The sequence below is a fragment of the Brachyistius frenatus genome, unplaced genomic scaffold, assembly GCF_029030835.1.
Source record: "Brachyistius frenatus isolate BFR_SWC_R1_liver_20210118 unplaced genomic scaffold, ASM2903083v1 Contig_39, whole genome shotgun sequence".
NCBI classification, from domain to species: Eukaryota; Metazoa; Chordata; class Actinopteri; family Embiotocidae; genus Brachyistius; species Brachyistius frenatus.
This window is the reverse complement of record NW_027210638.1, coordinates 909,543-934,387: the sequence shown is the minus strand read 5'-3', so window position 1 is coordinate 934,387 and position 24,845 is coordinate 909,543. Positions and strand designations below refer to the sequence as shown.

Genomic DNA, 24,845 nt, shown 5'->3' with positions numbered 1-24,845 from the left:
AGAGCAGCACACTTCACTGGCTTTACTCTTACATCACAGCCACATATGGATTGACGAGAGACAAAGAGGGTCACACGTACAGCCCGAGGCCACATTATTTACTCGAAATCTTCCTGTGTTAGTGCATCCATGTGAAAAAAAAACCCCTTTATCTGCAGAAGTAGGAATATGTTTTCCCTCGTCTTTACAGGTAAAAGTACAGCCTGTCGTTGACTGTTGAGCCGTCATGGATGGACGATGCCTTTTCTTTTTAAAGCACCACCTCAGACATATTGTCATGTTATCTGAGATGTGAAGTCAGTTTAGTGCTCTTCCAAATGATTAATAGCTTAATACTAACAAATAAGTAGCTGACTGTGTATTACTGTTTGAGTGGTGCAGTGTGTTTTTTTGTTGTTGTAATGGCGCACTCTGTGGTGTTTACTACTTGTTTGTCTGCTTTATCTGCAGAGCAGGCAGGGTTACGACCTACTGGGCTGCACACAACAGATGGCTGAGAAGATCAAGACTAAATGGACCAACCCTGAGGTGAGTGTGAAATCCTGTGTACAGAACACTGAGCCGAATCCAAACACGAGTTGCACAGGAAGGACCATTTTTAAACATCCTCGGCCAAAACATGTGTGCTTACAGAAAGTGTTCTCATTTAGTGAAGAGTTCCCACCAACTTTTGACATTTAAAATGAAAATGAGTGTGCTGTGTTAAAAGGTGGATTTGACACCCTTGCGAAGAATGATGCCGTAAACAACATTTGCTTTTCATTTTGTGCATTGGATCTGCTGGAGATTTTCTTTCAAATATATCTCTCAGTGGATGGTCCAGACCTCTAACTCACTCTGTATAAGCAAGCAAACTCGTAGTTACAGTGGTAAATAGAAGGGTTTTGCTTTTGGACAGAATTTTTATGTATTGATCCATAGTCTAGTTATACAATATACCGGTAGCTCGAAGGTTTGCTGCTATGGATTCCCGGGCTGCCTCCAAATAAGGAAAATGTCAGTCAAACTGGACATAATTAGGCCAATTAGTCTCAGTCACCCTGACAAATTGACACTGCAGCCCCTGCAGGTCCATTTTTACATTCTAAATGCAAATGCATATCTCAGTGGACCCAGCTGGGATGTCTCACCATTTCATACAAAGGCCTCTTATGTGTGATTATTATATTTTTTCCGTATGATGTTATTCATAAAAAGCTAAATGAGGATTTTTGTCAAGTAGGCGATAAGATTACACTGCAGCAGGTTATTAGTATTTGTACGTTTCCGGTAAGGTTTTTAAAAAGTTTTTGGGTGAACCTACTTTCAAGCCTTTAAACCTGAGCCATTACTCATATCTAATTTAGTGGGTACCGCCGTAAGCAGTGCAGCAGGGACACAGAGGTCTAGAACGACATAAAGAGGGATCAGAAAAAGATGATGTAATAGAGGCAATCTCTAGAAAACATGATAGCTAATTATTTCAGTGCGTATATTTATCATACCGCCTCGTTCACAGATCACAAATCTTGCCTATTGGGTCGGGTTTTAGCAGACATAATTCTACTTGAAGTCATTGTGTGATTAACCGAGTCATGACATTTTCGGGCTTCAGTTGATTTCACTGTTTTGACTCAGAACCTCTGTTCTAAGTCCGAGGTTGTCTTTTCAAAGTGACTTCAATTTACGCATTGTCATGTATAAAATAAAGGGGAGTCCTGAACACTGAATAGCCCCTAGCTGGTTTTAAACCCTTGTTGAACTTGGGCCGTTGAAAAAAAAAAAATCCTTGTACTCAGTCAAGGTCTTAGAGCGTGGATATGGTGTATTATACACTTGGTTAAATTGTAATGGGGCTCTAATATTTTTGCACCCTCTCTAAAAGTAAATGAGGTCGACAAAATATCAAAAATACCTTTTATTTTAATGTCCAACTCGAATATTCATCATACCCTCAAAAATTGCCATTGTGAATAATCAGTAGTAACATTCAGGTTCGATTTTATGCAGGACTGCTGTATTTGACCTCATTATAATGTACAGATGTGTCACTTTTTCTTTTGACTTCTTAAATTCACTCACGCACTCCGCTATGCTCGTACTTACGAGGTTGAACTTCATTTGATACTGCTGACATTTGTGTAGTGGCATCTTATTGGTGGTGCTGCTGTGTGCAAAAGCCCATTCCAGAGTAGTTATTGAGGGACGGGGAACTGATATTGATGTGTTTGTCCCACTCAGATTGTCTCAGTCATCCTCTCATGATAGTAACCTTATTACATCACTTTTGTTGAGGCTTCTCCATGTTGCTGTCTGGAAAAAAAAATAAAAAACAGGGTACAGAGTCCTTTTCGCACCCAGTCACGTTTCTCTTTTTGTCAACCAAAACAAAAGCTACTCAAACTGAATTTTCCCGACAAGTCAACCTTGAAAACAGTTGCTGTATTTCCATTACGGATGTCATGGTGGGGGCATGTTCTGCCACTGAAAATAAAACCTGACCACGCAGAGTTATGGGTTGTGCAGTCAGAGCTGTAACAGTGAAAAGCAGGACCGGGAATGGTCTTGGCTATTTACCCTTGGAAAGCGGCAGCAACGGCTTTCTCTCAACCACCCCTTACAGCCCCCTGTTCTGCCCTGTGCTCTGCTTTTATAAGTGTGTCAGAAGCCATCACAGAGAGCGGTGGCACACAGGAGCGTCGCTGAATACCTGCAGAGATGTGACCCAAGCACAGTGGCATAATGTAGAAGGTTAATTTGACTGGCCTGTGAGAGATAACACTTTCTCTGGCAGCCGGCACCCCACCCGAGTTCACGTCTATTATCATACTGAAATATCAATGCTGCCCCAAGGACTTCCTGAACATTTAGTTTTGTGCTGGTCCACTGTAGAGTTGCAGCACGCCGAGCGAAAACCACTTACCTGCTCCCTCGCAAGTTGCTGTGTTCGAGACCATTACATGGATTTGTCGGCATGTTCTCTCTGCACCTTCAAATGTCAGCGTTTGTTCTTATGCCTGACAGGCAGCCATCAGAGCGTCGACTCCACGCGAGGGCAAATTCCGTGAGTGTGTGTGCGTGCAAGACGGAGGTGAAGAGGAGCTGGAGGAGGTTAAATTGCATGTTATTGACATCCTAAAGGACTCCGGAGAGACTGAGGTCTGAGCAGCTATCTGTGTGGAGGTGATGGGTGGAGGAAAAGAGTTAACCCTTCGCTGGTGTTTGCTTATTAAATCTAGTCTGCTTAATCATGTAGTTTGCTGCGGGCGTGAGGATTTTAATCTCTCGAATGTCGAATTGTCATGCTAACCAGAGGAATGGAATATAATGCGAAAAGCTGTGATGAGGCTGTATGCATATTAATGGTGGACCAGAGGCATAATGTATCACGAGGGAATCTTGAAGTCTGTCTGTCACTCTGCTAGTGTTACCTATCAGCGGAGAGCCAGAAATGATATGTGAAGCATGTTGTGGCTTCAGACCAGGACGGGAGATAGTCATCATAGTTACCTCATGTTTTATTTACTCTTCACTTATTTCTGCCACACCCGCCGTCATTACGGGTGGAGTCGCTCTCTGCAGCGCCAGAGAAAGGAGTGCTGTACCCAGCAGCAGCATCAGCCCAGTCACTACCGTGTATGTGTGTGCAGTGGCTACATCAATTTTCCCTGCCTCATAAAGTCTACAAGAGCAGCAGGCATATTAAAGCTGTCTTATGGAGACTTGGCTGCTTCAGTTACAGTTTATTCGTCCTGCTTTTTCTGGTCCCTTTCAACCTCAACCTTTTCTTTCTCCTCTTCCTCTTTGCCTCCCATTCACCCATTGTTCTTTAAGGTTGCCTTTCTATCGCCGCATTTTAACTGAATTACTTTGTACAGTTCCCCAGAAAGTTTCTTGGCTGACATTGCTTTACTCAAAACCAATAAAAAGGTGCTGGGTGCTGACTATTATAATAAAACCAAAGACCTTCTGTCTCATTTTTCTCCTCTTTTTTGACTTCTACTACATGCTCTTTTTATATTGCTTTAGATGACTATTACAGAGCCGGTGTTTTCAAATTAATTTTCTGTGTACTGCTGTGTTGTGTTAGAGGCTAAATTGGAAAATCTCATTTCTGGGAGAGATAAAAGAGAGCGTGAGAAAAAGGGAGAGTAGCGTTCACTTGGAACAGGGCCACTATTGCCAAAGGCAAGGACAGTTCAAATCCATTTACTCCTAATGTTCCATTAATGCTTTTTAGGCTTTTTTTTTTTTTTTTAAAAAGCATCACACACAACAGAGATCTGAATAAGCAGCAGGGACGACTGTGACTCAGAAGGACATTCAAAGTAAGCTAACCATTTGAAAGTTCAAACCTCGTTACAGTTGGATAAAACATTTTTGTCTCTCTAATTAATATCTGTATCTGCATTTTTCATCACTTCATAAAAACTTTGTGATGTCTGATCTCTTGGGTGGTGGTGATTTCTTTTATTTATTTATTTTAATCTAAAAACCACCATTTCCTACTTCAAACCTTTTGAACAGTTATCAGAGTTTACTTATTTCGAGACTGCATCGAGCTTATTTTAAGATTTTCTTTTCACGTAAACTTAAAAAGCTGCATGGGCTGATAGTTTCACCAGTATTACGTCATTATCTCCTCAAATGAGTGTTTTTTTGTTAGTTGTTTTTTGTAATTTGGCCAAGCTTTTTTTGCGGTGCACTAAAACACTTGCTTATATTAACGTAATATGAAGGCAACAGATCACTGAAATAAGTCTTATTTGAATCCTCATTTAAGTGTGAATGAGGCTTCTTGATTACCGTAGCAGCAACTTGGCACTCACTGACAATATTGCACATTTTTTTCGTCTTCTTCTTCAGCTAACATTGTTTCAAAATGGCTTGTGTACTAACACTCACTATTCTGAGTGCATAAGTGCCTTCACACTGTCAAGTACAGAAAGATGCAGTGGGCTACAATTACCTGGATGATGCCCTCAAACTGTCCAAAAAAGAAATGTGAAACCCTGGACACTTTAAACTGTCGCCATCTTGGCTATGTAAGAAAGGCGCGGGACCACTGATGTAAACAATTTTCTAAATTGTCAGCATTTGAGTATAAATAAGACCTGTGCTTGAGAATTCTTTAACCACCACACTTCCTGAGGGGAGACGCGGAGAGTTCCGATGACCACATGGTAGCCAGGGCAAGGGCTGTCGCTCTTTGACAGCGACGCTGGCCGGAGATGAGGCTCCAACAACGGCGTGCCAGTTGATCGGCTGTCTCTCTTTAACAGCCGACATTATTAACTGGCACACCGATGTAGGTTGGAGCCTCATTTCCTGTCTGAAGCCAGTTGGTACAGCTGGTTTATGATGGCAGGAGAGGCTCTGAGCATCTGCAGCTTTCAAATGTCCCTGTAGGAACAGGTTGTTGTTCTTTCTTTCTTTCTGTCTTTCGATAAAATTATAAAATAATTTTTTTTTAAATCCAGAAAACAAGTGAAACATTCAGATTTTGCTATAATTCAAAGTGAATCCATACGTCCATTTACTTAATTTGTACTCAGTATTAATTACCATTTCGACTAATGCAGTTGTCATTACATTACAGCTTTAATTTTGTAAGTTTTTAATTTTGAAGAAAACTGGCTATTGGTATACAATATTTGTCATGTTTCAGATTTCATTTCATATACTTGATTCCATAACTAAGTAAGTTCAGATCAGTGCAAGTGTGAAAGTCCTCAGCTCCTAGATAACAATGACGTCTGAAACTGCCGTGTAAAAAAAACCAAAAACATCTGGTGGCTGAAAAAACACCCTAAATTACAAGGAGATGGGCAGAAGATTCTTTCAAAATTGGGACAAACAAGGACAACAGAAGGAGGAAGAAGTTGTAGAAGGTAAATGATTAAGTGATAAGGAAGGTACTGATTTCTCTGACTGAGACCGAACATGGGGAGTGTCTGCTGTTTTCCCTGAGAGTAAAGGTCATTGTAGTTAGTGGTGTCACAGAAGCCAGGTTTTATGTGTTGTGCAGGAGAAACAGTTTGTTTGTTTCCTTTTCAAAAATTGTGGTCCAGTTTTGCATTAAACATTTTGCCGTGTTCTGTAAAGATTAAGGTCTTCAGGAGTTTTGGCCTACCTATTTAAAGATAAGCCAACTTATTTGAAAGAACTACTCCAGCAGTATTATGTAATTTCACTTCTTGTTATATAAATTTGGGGAAATATTCAAATCTCAGATGTAGTATTTCTTCTGTACCATTTTCTGCACTGGTGGATTTTGGATGTGCTTTGTGTTCAGACAGAATTACTCTCTGTGGAAACTTTTGGAGTTAACCAGGACATTTAAATGCTTTAGTCCACAGAAATGCTTTTATTATGATGAACCCACTGAAGTGTCTGTGTGGTTGCAAAGGTTAAGATAAAAAGCTGAGGATACTTTGATTTTATTGTGAGCAATTTGCCGTTTGTTTTTTTATTTTTTTATTTTAGTGTGTCCTGATGTCTCACCAAAGCAATGTTGCACCCCGTTCTTGTTTTTACACGGATTTATTATCGCTCCCAGGGGCTTTACTTTTTTTTTTTTATCAGCACTAATGAGTAACACAACCTTTTTTATAGCCAGGCACAAATTACATTAGTAGTATAAAGTCAAATCTGGTGGCTGTCTAGGTACATTGTGATCACGTGAGGCGTTAGTTTAAAGTCCAAGTCTGTTTTTAGTAACAGATGCCAGCTTTCTTTTCTGCAGAGACATTTTCAGTCACAAGGACTTGATTACTCCTGAATTTCTCAGATGGGTAATAACACAGTAATAACACAAATCATGTTAGAAACACTTGACTGAGAAAGAATTATGCTTTCATAATCTGCTTGACTAATGTCCCACCTTCACTTGAAAATGAAATTGGCTTTCTCAATCTGCTAGCTTGATGCCCTCCCTTCTTTCCTCTCTCCCTCGTCATGTGTCCTTACTCCAACTCTGCTCTTTTTAAGCAGTGTGCTGTTGTCTCTCCTGAGGCCTCATTTTGTGGCCTCCGCTTGCAGCAATGCAAATGAAGATTAGCACGCATGAATGCCCCTTCCTTGCGATCCAGGCAAGTTCCCAGAGAAGATCCATTGGCAGAGGGGTCCTGCGCCACAAACACAAAACCCACTGATCCGGTATCAAGGCCTCCATCTGCCACGTAGGCCACGGGGACTCGGTCAGAGGGCAAGGGGGCTTTGTGGAGGTCCTGGAGATTGGGAGATGTGGTGATGGAATGTGTCAGACTGATGACAGATATGACACTAAAGATACAAAGTTTTATGGTAGAAATCTGTCTGCCCTATTCATGTCGCAGCTTTGCTTTTGGGGAGCATTTTCTCCACGCTTTTCTGATTTTCTGTCTGTTCTTTGACACTATAGATAGATCTGAAACTGAAGAAGAAAATATGCAGACAGTTTTCTTTTGTGGTTGTTTTTGTTGTTGTTGTTGCACTGAATTTACTTGTGTATGCAAAATTCTGCCATGTGATGTGAAATTAAGTCAGCACATTTATTAGCTCTAATCGGTTGTTGCAAATGTTGTTTCTCTCTCTTTGGTGCCACCTGTGGTGATAAGCTGTAATTGCAGCTTTGTTTTTAGACTTGGAGATACAAACGGTGTCACCAGTGTGCGACATTACTTTGCCTTCGGATTTATATGTGGTTTTAAAGTTAAATGATCTGTAGTCATCTATTTTCTTTTGTTGTTGTGGTTTGGCCATAGTTACTTGCAACGCTAGTAGAGACCGGAAAAAAACAGTATATCGCTTCTTCTCAGTACGCTAGTCCACAGCATTAGGCCCGCCTACTCTTTCTGCAGAGCAACTACTGCTGGGGGAAGTTTAAAACAAGAGCTGCCTAACTGTGCGCTAGAGGATCACCACAGACACCCTGCTTGTTCACTTTGTAATACTGTAAATGCTAAGGCTTTTATCAGTGGGCCACAGGCTCAGTCACCACCGTGTTAGCTTATTCAGCGATAGAAAGCGACTTAACTGACATTTATTTGAATGAAAATCATTGCAGTTAATACTTTAAACATTAGATTCCACTCCCAGCACAAGAAGAAGTGGTAAATGCCTTTTCATTTCTCAACATGTATTAAAAGTGCTCGCTGCTCATGTTTAAAATGAAGAGGCTTCTTGGAAGATTTAGTCTGCCTACATTGCAATTTTGTGGGATTTATTATCATTTCAGTGTTTCCAAGTAGAAGAACTTAATTATAAAGGCGTAGAAATATAGAAAAAGCCACCTGTTTCTCTGCAATGATCCACATTTACGGTTACATTTCACATGAGCACATCTGGACAAAGAATAGAACATGTTGCTTGTCTATCCCAGTTGAAGTGTTTTGTTCCTCATCTAGCATACATACATTCACAGCATTGGTTTTAGTGAAACAAAATGAGAAAACAACTCTTTGCTTTCCAGTTAGGTGTTAACTAAGCCCCTCTGTCTTATTCAGAATGAATGATGTGGATGTTTTTCTTTGCTCATACAAAGAGAAAGTAAATTCAAATTGTTAGTTTTTGCGCTTGGTTTAATGGGCAATTTGGAGAATGTGATCGCTTGTGCAGAAATGGCAAATGCACAATAAAACTTTGGGCCCCCAGGGGCCATGGCTCTGCCAACCTTAGTAATGACTGATGATTCCTTGCTTCACTGGAGAGTGGGAGGCTGAGGGGAAACAAGATGAAATAGATGGAAAGGATGAGAGTGAAGTTCTGCTCAAGCGGAGAGTGGAGACACAGCAGCTGATGTTCATAGATTAAAGCAATTATAACATATTCAGGTGCACAGATCATGACAAGAGACTTTGGGTTGTTTTTTACTGTCCACAGTATCTGCATTGGAGGCGGAGCCTTTTCAGTGGGGAGGACTGCAGGGAGGAGTCTGTTTATTGAGATGTTTTAACGTAATGAGTCATAGCTAAAGAGATCCTCAATGGGGAACAGGGAGAGGAATTAAAACGGTATCTCAGTGAGATGTTCAGCTGCCTTGAAAACCAAACAGATGGCTGGCTGTGGTAGAAGGAGCCTCTGAGGTCTCTATCTACAGATGGGATGCATGGAGTTTGCCTCCAGGGAATCTGCTTCCCGCCATCAATTAGCTACTGCATGACAGAGACCTTTGGGCTTTTTGAGATCATATTCACGTCAATGTACAAGACAGAAGTCTTTTTTCTGATACTGTGCTTATTTCATATGCGTATTTATATATATATTTTATTTTATTTTTTATTTTTTTTAGATGTTCAAGTCATCTTGAAAATGATGATGTCCATAGCTGCTTCCCTGTTGTATTTGTTTATCCCCAGGATTCATACCTACACTGAAGTAGTTAATTCAGGTTGCTTCTTTCTGTTTGGTTACTTGTGGATTTCTTTACTTTAATTTCCCGAGCTCCTCCATTCACTCTTTCCCTCTCGTCTCCTCTGTCTCATCTACATATCTTAGATGTCTACAGACGAACTAGAGGCCTACGTGAACGATCAGTTTGATGAGCTCCGCAAGCTGGTGCGTCTGGAGGAGAAGAGGACTCTTCACCTGGTAGACCTGAAGGAAGCGTTCCTCACTGCGTCCGCCGCGGAAAAAATCGCAGAGATCACTCTCGAAACAGAAAAACTCCAGGAAGAGATGGCCAACATCACACACCAGCTGTGCCTGCTGGAACAGGCTGAGGCGCTGGAAATTGGGCCTGCGGTGGCCGCAGAGGCCCTTGCAGCACGGCCTGGACCAGCCCACAGACCGCTGGTGAGAAGAATCTTTTTTTTAATTTTTTTTTTTTATCCTTGTTATGCGTCTTAATCTGTTTGAAAAACTGCACATTCAGCCGTTTTGAATCTCACTTACTGCAAAGTGAAGTACAGAGAGAAAGGTAATGTCACAGACTCCCGGTGCGACTTGCATTCAGCATGCCAGAACATGTTTAGTGTGGTGTTTTACTCTCGTTAGTTTTGGCTACCTAGAACCTCTCCATTTCTGCTTCATATCATTTATTTGCTTTACATAAGCTACAGCATGGGTCTCTAACCCCTTTCCCTCCGAGAGCTACTTTTGACAAAATTAAAGTGTCCGGGAGCTACTCATGTAGCTCTTGAACATTTATTCACATAGGTGAGCTCCTCCAAAACGGCTGAATAAGCTACTTTTATGTGACAGTAACACATTGATACTCAACACACATACTCAGCCAGTAGCTTGTGAGCTACCCAGCAGCAAATTGGATGTAGCTAAAAGTGTTAGCCTGGCTGAAATTTGGCTGACTGAATCCAAGGTGTTTACTTTGTAAAAAAAAAAAAAAAAAAAAAAAAAAAGATTGGGATGTTTCATCCCATTTACAGTGTATGTTCAGGTCTGTGGGAGGCTCTTAAGCCAGAAGGGTTTTTATCCTAGGTCTTTCATTCAAAGGATTATCATCCTAATGATTGTGGAACTTACTTCAAACAGCACAATTAATATGGAGAAAAGGTGCCACCATACACAGCTTTGTTCCAAGTGAAAGGAGAAACTGGCTCTACTGTATTTATCCTGGCATACATTATGTTCATGTGTAGAAATGCAGTTTTCATTTCATACACTCAGCTACATTACGATAAGACAGGTAGTGAGATGAAAATAAATCCTGAGCTGTTGGCCAAATCATAAGTGTAAGTATGTTTGTCCTCTGGCTGTGATATTGACCTTTATTAACACACCAGATGGGTTCACTGTTCCTTCTAGTTTTACATGAGCTCTATGGTAAAAGGTTCCCTCTCATACCAAAGGACTGTTCACACCTGAGTATAAGTGCAGCTACAGTATGAAAAGTAATCCAGAAGTGTGTATGTTTGAGAACACTGCCAGAAGTGCAAGTCATGTCCTTGCACTTACATCAAAATCTGCAGCACTTCACTCCTGCATATTTCATTTGTGCATTAAATGAAGGCCTCTACTGCTTTTAGGCTCCCAAATTCAAATATCCCATTGGTCCATTTGTCTCTTGCTTTATTTTAGTCTCCACAGTCAAGAGAGGATGCTGGAGTGTTCCCTGGAGATGCTATTCACAACCAGAGAGGCTGCAGTGATGGTGGTAGCTGATGTGCAAATTGCTTTTCTTGCTTATAAATTAATTGACAGTGGGCCAGGTTCATTAAGGCTCTTATTGAATGCCAAAGTTTACCCTGTTTGTTCTCATTCGTTAGTTATTACTGAAGTAAATCATTTGCAGATATGTGCTCGCTGGGGAAGGGTGCTTTGGTAAAGAGAAGGAACTTTGCAGCAAAGACTCAAGGTTCCAATCTGGGAGAGCTCCGTTTTCATGTCTTTCGCGGCCCTTGTGGCGATAAGCGGTAATTGCAGCTCTGCTTTTGGACGTCACTTTCCAGAGATCCAAACAGTCGCCTGTGTAAAGTCAGTGAGTCAGCAGTTAAAAACCAAGCTTGTGATATTAGCTTCGCCTACCCTCTATGGCTGAACACCTAGTGCTGGGTCATGGAAAAAGTGCCACTAACTGTGTGTTGCTTGTGGGTTTTTTCTCGGGAATATCGCCACTGACTTCCAACTCGTTCAATTCGTAGAAGTGTACATTCAAGGACTTCCATCAGTGGGCCACAGACTGTATCATTCAGCAATATATAGAGACTGAACAGACATTTATTCAGATGAAAATCTTAGAGCTTATTATTTTAACAATGTATCTACTGTGTATGTGGCTACAAACAATTGAAAATTGAATATGTTATCTGAGAATGTGTAAAACTGTAAGATTTGAAGGGAATGAGAACAGGAGGAGGAATTGCATCAAGTTTCCCTTTATTTGACAATACTTGCAGCAATTGCATTTATTTTATTCTTAAATGCGGTGTAAATTCTCCTACCAGCTCAACCACACTATCTCTGTTCTTCAGTCTGCATTCTATTGGTACGACAATGGCATATTGAACGACAGTCCTTCATTTGCCTCTTGACTGCATTGTGTAGGGTACTCCATGTCTATGTTGTCAGGGTTGAAGCTATACCTTTTTGACTAATCTTCCGATGAGGCTTTTGAGGAATTAGTTGTTTTTTTTTAGTTCCCATTTCCATGGAAATTGGGGATTAGTCATTTCTGACATTTTAAAATGCCACTCTTAAATTGCCAGAGCTCATTGCTGTTTTTTTTTTTTTTTTTGCCGACAGTAAAAAAAAAAAAATAATAATAATATTACACAATATACGGTGTATGAAAGGATAAGTTGTGTGTTGGTCTTTGGACTAATCTGGTAGGAAAAGATGCAGTAGAATAATCTGCTGAAGAAGTAATGATGTAAAGTCGTGTTTGGGGTCTGAAATCCATGAATGAAACAATGATGTAAGTTGATTTGACATAGAAAAGCAATAAACAGACCATTACCTTCAGGCCAAGAATACGAATCAAATATGTTGACCCTGGTTGCTGTTTTGGTTTGTGTTTAATTATCTTCCTGTAGAGCACAATCTAATCCTATCTGAGAGCTAAAGTTATACACGCCAACCCTCATGGAAGTAGTGCCTTGGTTCAGATGGTGTAAAATATTTCTCACCTGCACCAACTCATACTTTTAACAGCTTCTCAAAGAATGAATCTAATACATGAGGCAATAATTATTGCTTTCGGTCAAACAAACAAATTACTCCTCGCTCTGTTACTAATGAAGGCACAGGAACGTACTGATGGAGACAAACAAGAAAGAGAGGCAGCAAGGATGAAAATGACATTCTGAAAATTGACCAATCAGTGGGAGCTGGAGGGAGAGTTTATTACCAGACTTGGTCTCAGTCTCAATCTATTTATCATCAAAACTCTCAGTCTCTACATTTCCATTAGAAGTGTCAGTAGGTTGTTATTTGTACAAGAATTCAGTGTGTTTACTTGAGAATTCGCTGATGAATGTAGAGAAATTTATAAAATGTCAGTATGCCACAGGGCTGGAAATAGAGCCTGACTGATGAAAGCACAGAAAATGTATCATCTAAAACATCCATACAAGTACTCGGAGAGCCCCCTTTGTAAAGGGAGGACAGGATTGTACAGAAAACAAAGGTAAAATTAGATACTGGTGGTAGAATTCATAAATATAAATAGGATAATTTAAAGCCTTAAATATTGCTGTTCATAGATAAATGTATGAAATTCACGTATATCTTACTTTAAGCTGGTATTGGTGCACGTGTGTTTGTGTCCAAGCCAACCCACCTGTGTCTGTATCTCCCATTTTATTATCCAAATGTGTCAGGCCACATTTGCACATGTATGATCGGAGATGTTTTGCAATGTTCCCTCAATCTCTGATTATGTTTAGAAAATCTGACTCCCAACACTGTCTAAGCCACAAAAGATGGCCAGCATGAAAACAAAGCCTCACTACTGCGGCATCGTGAGTCTGGACTAGTGACCCAACCCTGACTCGGCTCTGGCCCAAGTTTGCTTTGCACATTCGGACCCGAGCACCGATGCACCTACATCAAAAGAGAAATAGAAGGACGTTTTTAGATTAGTCTACAAGCAGCCTTAAAGCAACTAGTCAAGAGCTTCTTTCGTAAATGTCTGTTTACCTTGATTTCACAAATTGATTTTTGCGTCTGTTGAAGTGTTTGACAAGGTAAACCAGGAAAATATGAGACTTCCCATATTTGAAAGTATGTATTCGTCCAGATCTGAAGCTAATTAAATGTAGAGCCAAATCTTAGTCAGTGAGGCAGACAGCCAGCTGGTGCTACGCAACCTCCACTCATCAGCTCTTCTCTCATCATGTGTGCTGCCAAGCAGCCTTATGATGCTGTTCGTAACACAGTGTCAAAATCCCTTTCTGGTGCAGCCCTACTGGTTGTCAAGCTCCGGTACTACAGTACAATCAGCGCTGAGCAGTATTTAAGTCTCGAGTCTCTCCACTGGGTGTTTTGGTCAAAGATACTTCGAATGGATGAACATTGTTTTCAGATTAATCTGCGGTAAGGGGAAAGTTTCTCCGAGCTCATCTGAAATCCGAGTTTAATTTGTGAACCTGCGAGCAGGATTTGTGACATCACAAATAGTCAGTCCTGGACCAATAGGCAACTTCCTTAAGTGTGATGTGAAACTCTTGAGCCTGTATTGCATATACATTTGATAATAGACCTCTGAGGTAATAAATCTTCTATCAAATGGTTGAACTTTACATTATTTCTGGATTTCTATCCAGATAATGTAACTTTTTATTGGGAAAAAACTGACACAAAATATTATTCAAAGTTTTGTTTTATACAATACCAGGAAGCAATCTTTAAAGCTAATAAAAGGGGCTGCCCTGTGCTCAAGGTTATTTTCACAGACAATAGACCAATTGAGATCAGAAACAGTATAACGTGGTTTGGCTGTAAAGCATGACAGCAGTTTTACATTTGGTGCATCCATACTAAACCTGCATGTATGGCGTGCTGAGCATACAGATTGTACAAATATATATATAATTTAAGTGCAACAGTTAAACTGTGAATAATTCATTTGCATCATCTCACATTTGACAACATTGTTATGAATGTCTTTATTTAGTACATAAATAAACCTTTTGCTTTGCAGTGTTTATGAGTGTTGTTTACATACAGTCAACAAATGATGTTCACCAATTTGACATTGAAATATCTTATAAGGTCCAGTCAGAAGGAAATAGAAAAGGCGGCAGATGTTTGCCTTTTATTTGTCATCCACAACACCTGCGCCGAAATTTTAAATATGTTTTCTTTTGTCTCTTACCCTCTGTCTAAATCCCCCCACCCCCACCTCCTCCTACTGCTCCCTCCTCCCCGTCTTTGTTATTATTTTCAGCACAACGTTGAGGCCAGGCCAAGGTAAGCTTGATTCATGTTCCCCTTTTTGTAACAGGATACTTTAGCTGCGACTAAGGGCCCTTCAGTCACTCCTCACTCAGGTTCTGGTGGTATCATCCACCATGAGTCTGACGAATACTCATCTTGCATTATTACACACACATAAACACATCCCCTTCGAGGGTTTAGCTGGGCCGATGAGGCCAGCCTTAAAAACACTGTGTGAGTGAGTTGGTGGGTGCGGGTGGTTGGGTTGATCGGTGTTTGTTAATCTAAAGGATGTGTGCTTGGTAGACTATATTTCCAGAATGCTCGGATCCTTAAAAGGTCTACTAAGGACTAAGATCATTTTCAGGGATGCTTCAGGTGTATTCTCGAGGTTCTTTAAAGCACCCACAATCCTTTTCAATAGCACACACCTTGAGTGTTACGAAACACAGAAGTAGTTGGTGATAATGCTCTCCCTTGGTTGCAATCTGCCTATATTTGACTTAATATAGCCAACATAAAGACTATATTTCTAAGATGCTATGTCTAGGATCCTTCAAAGTTCCACCAAAGACAGAGTCCTTCGTTCAGATCATTTTCAAGGATGCTTCTGGTGTGTTCTCGAGATCCTTAAAGCACCTACAATCCTCTTTCAATGGCACACACTTAAAGTGTTACGAAACACAGAAGTAGTTGATTGCAATTCACCATTAAAACAATGAAGAAGAATGACGCCAGACTGTTCAATTATGTGTCCTCCAAATGCAAGAATAGAAACCCTCCTGTCTGAAGGACCTGTCTTGGAAGGATCCGTCCTACTAAGGTCGCACCCTTGAAATTGAGAAACACCCAGTGACTGCAAGAAGAAGTTACACCATTTGTCAACTGAGTGCAGCGTGCCTAAGTTTTCAAATTTAAAACTATCATTTCAAATTCAAATCCCTCTAGTGTTTCACACACGGCCCGGCCTTATACTTGGTTTTGACCCAGTCATTTTTTTCCTCCTTTTCCCTCTTAACAATTCCACCTGTCTGTTCTTCGCTCAAACATCTCATAAGCTCAGTACCGACACATCAGACCTGCCGTGCCTCCAAACCTATTCGGTCACATGCGAGTCACATCAGTACCCCAGCAAAGCAATTAGTGGCTCTCATCTAAGTGTCCTCGATGGAATCAGAAGAGGTGACAGCGTGCCAGGTCCAATAAACACGCTGCAAGCAGTGGCTGACAGGCTGAGGCTTTCTGTGTGCATGTGTGCGTGTGCTTGACGTGTGTGTGTGTGTGTGTGTGTGTGTGTGTGTGTGTGTGTGTGTGTGTGTGTGTGTGTGTGTGTGTGTGTGTGTGTGTGTGTGTGTGTGTGTGTGTGTGTGTGTGCACGCGCATAGAACTGTGTTGTGTCATTATTTGGGTCAAGCCTCACCTTCTAATACAGTATGCAGAGTAGTTGCATTTCTGCTGCCACGGCTGTGCTTGCTGGCGTGTGAATTGGGAGACTGAGAAACTGGACTGGACAGACGCAGCCGTATTTTTTTTCAGATGCTTTGTGTTTAATTGTGCCGTTTTATGCCCAGACTACATCTTTCACCTTTATCTCTGTCTGTGTCAGACAATCTGAAATGGATAGCGCTCTCCTAGTGTCCCACTTATTGATCTGTTGACATGAGAACCTCTCTGCCTTCTTCACCCAGAGCAGGAGCGCTCCTAGCACCACCTGGTGTCTCAGCCCTACGTCCTTAGCTGTCTCTACGGGCTTTCATCTCCAAGCACTCATCCCCTCTACAGACGCAGACACACAGCACAGACTCAGACACCATCAGCAAATGCCAGTACATCTGTCCTCTGAGAAAAGTCCCTAATTTTCTGAGACTTTATTTAAAGTGAAGGCTGAAAACAAAAATAGTCTTGTGTGCCATATAGTACACTTTTGATGGACAGCATCCTTGTTTTCTGCAAATAGAGATTACATTTTAATTTAACTTTTTTACAATTGATATTGCAGTGTTGCTGGCTTGTTGGAAAACCTACTGTATTTCCTCTCTGGAGTGTAATGTACCTTGCTTTTAATAACCAAAGAAAGTCATGACCAGGGCTGGTGCTTGGTGCCAACATGTAATATGTTATTGATTGGTCAGCCAGTATTATGACCCCTAAGCTCTGGAGCAGATGCCAGAAAACTTGGACTCAAGGGTGAGATGAAGCTAATAGTTTGCCCTTGGTCAAGGTTAACCTCTACGTCCCTACACACACACACACACACACACACGAACACACACACACACTGATATAATTACTCCCTGAGTCCCTCATATTGCCCTGAAATGCAGTGTGTGCAGAATCCATTGGGCTTGTGTAACATGACACACACTTTGGAGAGAAAGGCTTGGAGGTAGGGAAGGTCTGCAGAAGTTAAAAAGAAACAAGAAAAGTGTATTTTGGACTGTGAAGAGTTTTTCATGTTGGTTGAGCGATCGAGATGAGACATCTTAAGGTTTGAAGCAAACAAAAGGGGATCACAGGAAAAAGAGAAACAAAGTGACAGTGGAGGAGGAAGAAAATAAAGAGAAGGAGAATAGAGATTTTGGAGGATCAAGTGAGGAGTGGATGTTTAGGGTTATGTGCAATGGGATCCAGACAGCAAATTGATTATGGAGCAGAAACACTAATCCGCTGTCTGAGCCCCATATCGCTGCAGTAGACAGAGCATCCCCACAGGACCACAATCCTGCACCCACACGCATCTTTCCTGGACTTGCTCGTCAATACGAACCCCGCCTCTCCCCAAGCCTCTTAACATAGGTACTCCATGCCTGCCAAGATTTGTCCTCCTCCGAATATAAATCTTGCTTTACTCCCCTCCGCCCAAGCGTTTCACTGCTGCCTCTAATGGGATGCATTGCAAATTTCACTTTCATTCCTCGGCTTTAATCTGCACCCCTCCCGAGCAACCCTCGTCCCTGACTTTTGGATTTTTGCATATTTGTGTATGTGTTTGTGCATTTGAAGTACACCATACAAGTGCTTAGCTCTTTGTTTGTGTTTGTGTGTATTATGTGACAACACTCCTAATTGGCAAACCAGAACAATATTTATCATCTGGATCTCATCAAGCTGCTTTAATCTCTTTGTAAATCATTTTTTGTGCGTATACTGTATGTGCGTACACTGCGTGTGCACGTAATGATGCGCCCTGAGGTGTGATATCTTACGCTTGCAGGCATATTTTGACAGTCACTGTATCTTTTATGTAAATTTCATTTCAAGAGAAGTAATTAAATGTAGAAATTAAATTCATAGCTAGAAATTTGTCTTTCTCTCATAGCTTATACATACGTATTCACGTTTTGTCTTCTTGTCGAGCGAGTGGAAGTCCTCATTTTACGGTCTGAATCCTCAGTAATCACACAAAGCCGTTGTTCATGAGGAGTCACCATGTCATTGATCAATAGAGGTAGAGGAGAGTCTCTCAGACTGCCTACACATATAAACACTAACACAGCGAAGGATGGGGTGAAAAAGTTTACTGCTACAGTAACGCTTTAATTTCTAAAAGCCACTTTTATGTTTTCTACTGAGGTACTGTGCTGAAAAGAGAAAAAGTGCAAATACGGTAAAACAGACAGTGACAGAAAAAGAGATGCACACTAAGGAGTTCCAGTCGGGAGACGTAAAGTCGTTGTTCTATTGGGACTTTGGAAGATTTATTTTTGGCAAACATGTCGAAGTTTTTCTCTGCCTTTTGGGTTCTACAACTAAATGTTTTTAGCTTGGGAGTTTTAGACATCTAGTCACCAAGAAGGAGTCATTGAGGCCCTCCCCAAAGGATTGTTTTACTGTTTTTATCCTCATCGCTTTGAATTTAATTATATAGGTATAAGTAGTGGTTCAAAGTCAGTCACTGTTTTTACCAATTCACAAAGATAGCCAATACAGATCTCCTTCAGATTGTCTCTTCAATGACATATTCACACACACTTATAACCTTTTAGCCCTTCTGCCCTGTCACGTAATTGAGCCACCACCCAGGGCTGGAAGTCAAACCTAGTTTAACTATCGCCCACTCCTACCTGTGATGGATTGGTTTGAACTTATAAAGATTGATGTTTCAGTTTGCCTCTTTCAGTCTTTGATAAAACATCAATCTTGTTGAAGCTAAAGTTAACTGGAGTCATCAGTAAGCAGCTTTCCAATCTCTTTTTTTTTTTAAATGTCTGACAGCAAGCCTGCTCAAAGATGAGCCGTTTCCCTGTTTTTCAAAGCACGATTGTCAATAGCGAAGGAGCGTTATGGCTAAGATGTCAACAGTTGTGTCAGAGATGTGCACACCTGAGAAATATGCAATGTATACAGCACATGTAGTAGGCTACAAAAAACTGTGTCTGCAGCCTACTACATATTTTTTCTCATGTTGTTGGTATTAAATTCAGCACACACACACACACATATAAATGGCGCATTATGGTAATTAGCTAGAACTAACATCTGTGAGTTTAGTGCGTTGGATGTCTGTTGGATGACCTGCTCTCAAACACACACCAAAAATACCCAGCAGAAATGACCAATTACTTCACAAATGCATTCACTGTATCTATTCAGTGTTAGTTAATAATGTAAAGTTGCTCATTGATCTGATCCTTCCCAATACCAAATGAAAGAAGCCATTGTTTGATTGCTGTGCATCATAATGTTACACAACTGTACAGTCAGACACGTGTTCCTTAATTTTTGTTCCAATTTGAATTCTAGCATATCAGGATATTAACTATGAGGGTAAAGCTGCCCTCTGAACCACAAATCGAAATACTGGTGCTCACATTTACCACTGAGTACAGTAGCAGTCAAAAATATTAAACTCTGACTATGAGATGTTTTGGCCTTTTCCTCTGCTGAGGAAAATTTAATTATTTGTATAAGTGTCAGTAAGAATCAGCACTGCTATGGCCTAAAGCCAACAACAGTGATTCTAAGTATTTTTGGAAGCGGTGTCATCTTTAAATTAGGTCTTGTCAGAGATTCAATCGTTGTTTTCTTTGCCTCCAACAGTGAGCTTTCCCTCGTGCCTTCCTATCACGTCTTTCTGATCATATAAATAGCATATGAAGAATCTGAAATGCCTTAAAGAGAAGTTTCCTGGGAAAACAGCAAAAAGTTCATTACTTGTTAGTTGTCATTGAATGCCAACTTAGCTCTAAGCTGTTCAGTCATCATACAACTCGACTTAGCATAAAAAAAAGGATGAAAACCACGTATCTGCAGCAGTAAAAACTCAATCTTCTGCTGTTTGTGCCATGGACACTGTCTTGTGAGCAGTTTTTAAAGTGGAAATTATTGACTATATATGTACAGTGGTTTGAATGATTTGTATACCTGGTAGTCCATTCACCACCATCATCCAAGAAATAGTCATCATGTTTTTTTAAACACCATCCAAAGAAAGGTGTTAAGAAAATGTCTTAAAGTGTAGTCATATGCAAGGTGCGTGAAACTATACGATGAATGCATGGCATAGCGGAGTGTAATATTAAATAGAGTTTCCTCTTTGATTTTAAGGGGCACTTCTGTGTGGAATATCACACTTGCTCACTACGTATTTCGATCCTGCTTAATATTTTTTGGAAACAAATCTGCCTGTTAAGCTTTAAGAGGGATATTTTATTTGCAGACAGAAATGTTATTAACACAGAAGAGGGAAGAAATAGGAACTGGGAATCTGTGAAACCTCAGGGCTTAGAGTGTGAAAACATGTCAGCCCCAAGGATGAAAAACAGAATGACGCAACGGTATAGGGGAGAACGGCGGAAAACACATACATAAAAAAATGGGTAAAAATGACTGCGATGCCAGGAAAGCGAGAGCTTTAGTTGACAGTAATCATATCTGATCTCATAACCAAAACAAAGACAAAAAAACAACAGCATTAATATCTTAAGCTAATACCGTAGTTTGTCTCTCAGCTCAGCTTCAGTCAAAAACCACATCATGACGAACAAATTCATAAGAAGAAAAAAACAACAAAATCCAGACGAGTTAAATTTGTGCAATGTGTGGCAAGTTTACTCAGCAAGAGCGATGGAGGCCTGCAGAGTGTATAAATCACACAGTGTAATCACACAAAAGGTAAAGCTCGCTGGGGAGCGTAGCACTTCTAATTACAATATGAGGTCCCCCTATTCATTGCTCCGATCACTCACGTCCCGACTGTATCTCAGGAGCTCTTGTCCCCTGACTCACTTTATCATGCATGCATGGCCCAGAATACACACACACACACACACACACACACACACACACACACACACACACACACACACACACACACACACACACACACACACACACACACACACACACACACACACACACACACACACACACACACACACACACACACACACACACACACACACAGCTGGAAAGTGGTTTGTATTCCTGTGTTTACTTCCCTTATGCTTTCATTTCTACAGTTTGTGTCTTACGTAAACACAGACATCATACAGTATAGCCTGCATTCATTTACACCAGTATCTCAACAATGTGTTTCACACTGGCTCCATTCTGTATTCTGACATTGTTATTTGTCTTATGTTCTCTGTAACTTTAGACAGTAACTTTATAATACTGTTACACTAAATATTATTGAACCGAAGGGTAACACACAAAGGTCTAAAAATTTACTTAAATATAATCAGAGTCAAATTATATGCAATAACCTTCAAGGCTCTGCACACCCACACAGGTGTCAATTCTTCTGACTGATTAGATCTCGACTCACATTCAAGGTGGGCAGATCTATGTTGGGAATGCTGTCACCAAAATTTGTCTACCAATAAGAATAATAAAGGTGTAATTTGTCCCGTCCAGGAAATCGGACATTAGAGGCAATCAAGCACAGTCTGTATATACCCACTCAGTCCGGAGAAGAGGTTTAATCAACCAAAATAATTGGAACCATGTTAGTTTACCACGGTTGTGCAGGGCTGTTTAAGAATGATATATGATGGTGTTATTAGTGTTAATCTAACGACCTATCTACACTGAAGGTTTTCATTTACTCTTGCTGCTCTCATCAGCGTTACTTTCAGTGACAACAGGCAGCTGTTTTTCTGTTCGAAAGTTCTAGCACCCTAGACGACCTACAGTCTGCCCAAATGGTGTACAAAATGGGTGACAAGCCGGTGATCATCCCGGAGCATCTACATTGGGTAGTCGCTTATAGTCACACCTATTATATCTTCATTACACCGTGGTACCACTGGATAATGCTCTGGCTGCACTCGTATATCATTCTGGTACACGGGGGAAAATGCTCTGGATTGTTCTTTAAACCAGTCGCAGTTGTCCTTGGTGGCGCTAGCCCGGGATGCAGTGACGATGCCCTTACAAAATACTGTCATGGGGGGGAGAGGGAGGGGGGGGGCGGGCGGGCGTGATTTGGTGAAACATTTGCATGTGAGGAGGTGAACCCTGGCAGTAAAACAGCTAAATCCCTGCAAAAGATGAAAAAAAACCAAGCAGGATCAAAATTTGTATCCAAACTTTCCATTCTCATCATGTAGGTTGCTACTCAGAGGTTGTTGTTGTTGTTGTTGTTGTTGTTTCCCATTGCGACAAGGATTTTTATCTGTGACACAGATAGCAGAGAAGGAAGAAAATGTTGCCTGAAATGGTCGACCAACGGCTGGTTAAACCAACACTCGACATTCGATGATTCAGAATGCGATTAGGAAACTAAAGCACCTGATTTCTGGATAGAATGCGTTCCTCAGTCATCCAATACAGCTGAAAACACTTGAAAAATCGAGGCTGGCAGTCAGAACAGCTGGTTTTCTGTCAAGGATTCTCAGGTTATGCAGTGCATGCTTTTTGAAGTGCTGATCCCTATTTACAGTGTTTACCCAGTTGAAAATATGTTTTTAAAATATTTTGGACATGTTTTGAAATTGTGTAGTACACTCCTATAGTTACCGCTTTAGGATTTGGGGGGAAATTGTTCACTCTTTCACCGAGTAAACGCTGCAGACCACCCACAAATGCTTTCACATGAACACACAAACCCAGAAAAAGGGGGCTGACAGGGAGGCAAGGGCGGGTACTTTGGGACACAGCTTATCTGTCTGAGCTTCTGCCCTTCACTGGGTCAAATAGATGTGTTGAGTGAAGCAGGGAGGTGTCAGGGGAGCGTGGCCAGAGGACACAGGGCAGGGCCCACAGATGGAGGCATGGAGGGAGAGAGCTGCATTTTCTCTAATGAAAAATTTACACCGCCGCCTACAAAAGGAGCCCGTACAGGTCCCCTCGACTTTGTGCCATTCTGTTTGTGTTTGTGTGTGTGTGTGTGTGTGTGTGTGTGTGTGTGTGTGTGTGTGTGTGTGTGTGTGTGTGTGTGTGTGTGTGTGTGTGTGTGTCTCAACATGCCCTCATTTAATAATTTAAGATGTTTCAGCGAGATGCATCTGTATCTATTTTCCAGTGTGAGTGTGTGTGTGTGTGTGTGTGTGTGTGTGTGTGTGTGTGTGTGTGTAGCTGCTTGACCGTACTAAACCCCTTCTTTCTTTTATGCATCCTTTCTCTCTAGTCTTCTCGTACCGTCTGTCTCTGTCCGTCTCTCTTTCTGTGTCTTTTTGTCCTCTCCTTCTCTTCAGGCCATCACCATTCTACCGGGTGGATCCGAGGTCCCAAATGAATGCAGGGCACACACAAACCAAACTGACAAATAGAGAGACATGCATTTAGATGATAAGAGACTATAAGCATGCATAATTTATGTCACAAGCACAATGTGCCTCCAATTTTTGAAATGTCATTCATTTGTGTTTGAGTTTGTGGGCACATGTGCACGCGTGTTTCATGAGTACTGTCAGCACTGGCATGACTCAAACAGCATCGGGAGTACAGGGCAAAAACACTACTAGATATTTACTAGGAACTATTGAACGAAGAACCCCACCCCTTTCTGGCCACACACACACACACACACACACACACACACACACACACACACACACACACACACACACACACACACACACACACACACACACACACACACACACACACACACACACACACACACACACACACACTTTTGACGGTTGTAGTTTCTGCTGTTTTTACTGCGGCATCTAATCTGTCAAATAAATATATTTTAAGAAATTAATCGCATGAGTTATTCGATTTTTTTGTGTATTAATGATTATTCCAAAACGTTAAGCTCTTGCCCCATCCCTAGCAGGGAGGGGGTTGTGTGCAGAGTTGTGAGAGCGAGAAAATAAATCAAACCTTTTTGTATTTGTGATGACTAATGGCAGTTATTTGTTTCTCCTGAATCTTTTCTTGAATATAAATGAGGCAATTTACCAACTAAAAGCGCCTTTGATTTAGAATTTGGGTTGCTTCATCACTACTCATCTATTAAACTTTGTGCAAGCTTCGAGGTTGCATTCAGACCTTCTAGAGCAGTATGGTAGCTCAAAAACAAGAAAGGAAATGGAAGCTGTGGAATTGAATAGTCTGTTTTAATGGCAGGAATCGTGACTGTACACTGCCTGTCAAAATTCAAAAGAGACCAGACAGGTGGGAATGTATTTTCAGGAAACAGACCTGACAGCTACGAATGTATTTTCAAACCGAAACTCCTTCTTTAGATATTTGATTTGACTGCGGTGGGGACAGCATCCTCGTAAATTTAATGTACTTCCGGATTAAAAGATTGTACCTGAGCAGTATGGAGCACTGCTGGGTTTGTGTAGCTGTTCATTTGCAGTAGTATAGCCCTGTAAGGGTCAGGGGCACAATGTGTTTAAGAGGACTTCTAGTATTGATCTCTTGTGTCGATATAAGAGCTCTGCACCGAGTGCTGTGCCTGTTGTCTGTGATCCCAGAGAGTAAAGAGTGTGTATTAACTGATGCATCCAAGGCTATATAGTACACCAGGATCAGGTTACTGCTGTGTTTGTTTTGACGCTCTGTGCCTGTGGTGCTTATGAATAATGAATCATTAATCCATGGATGTAAACTACATCTCTCCCACATACCTTTTCTTTCTTTCCCTCTGA

The 24,845-nt window shown here is 41.1% G+C and overlaps 1 protein-coding gene across 2 annotated transcripts in view; it reads left to right on the top strand.

The window, feature by feature from the left end:
* Positions 1–24,845, top strand: part of trim44 (tripartite motif containing 44) — a 46,421-nt gene that overhangs the window by 3,512 nt on the left and 18,064 nt on the right. For both annotated transcript variants that reach the window (XM_069701918.1, XM_069701917.1), the window contains exons 3-5: positions 451–528; positions 9,457–9,753; positions 14,804–14,826. In XM_069701918.1, coding sequence (XP_069558019.1) covers positions 451–528; positions 9,457–9,753; positions 14,804–14,826 — 398 coding nt within the window. The remainder of the gene's footprint in view (positions 1–450; positions 529–9,456; positions 9,754–14,803; positions 14,827–24,845) is intronic.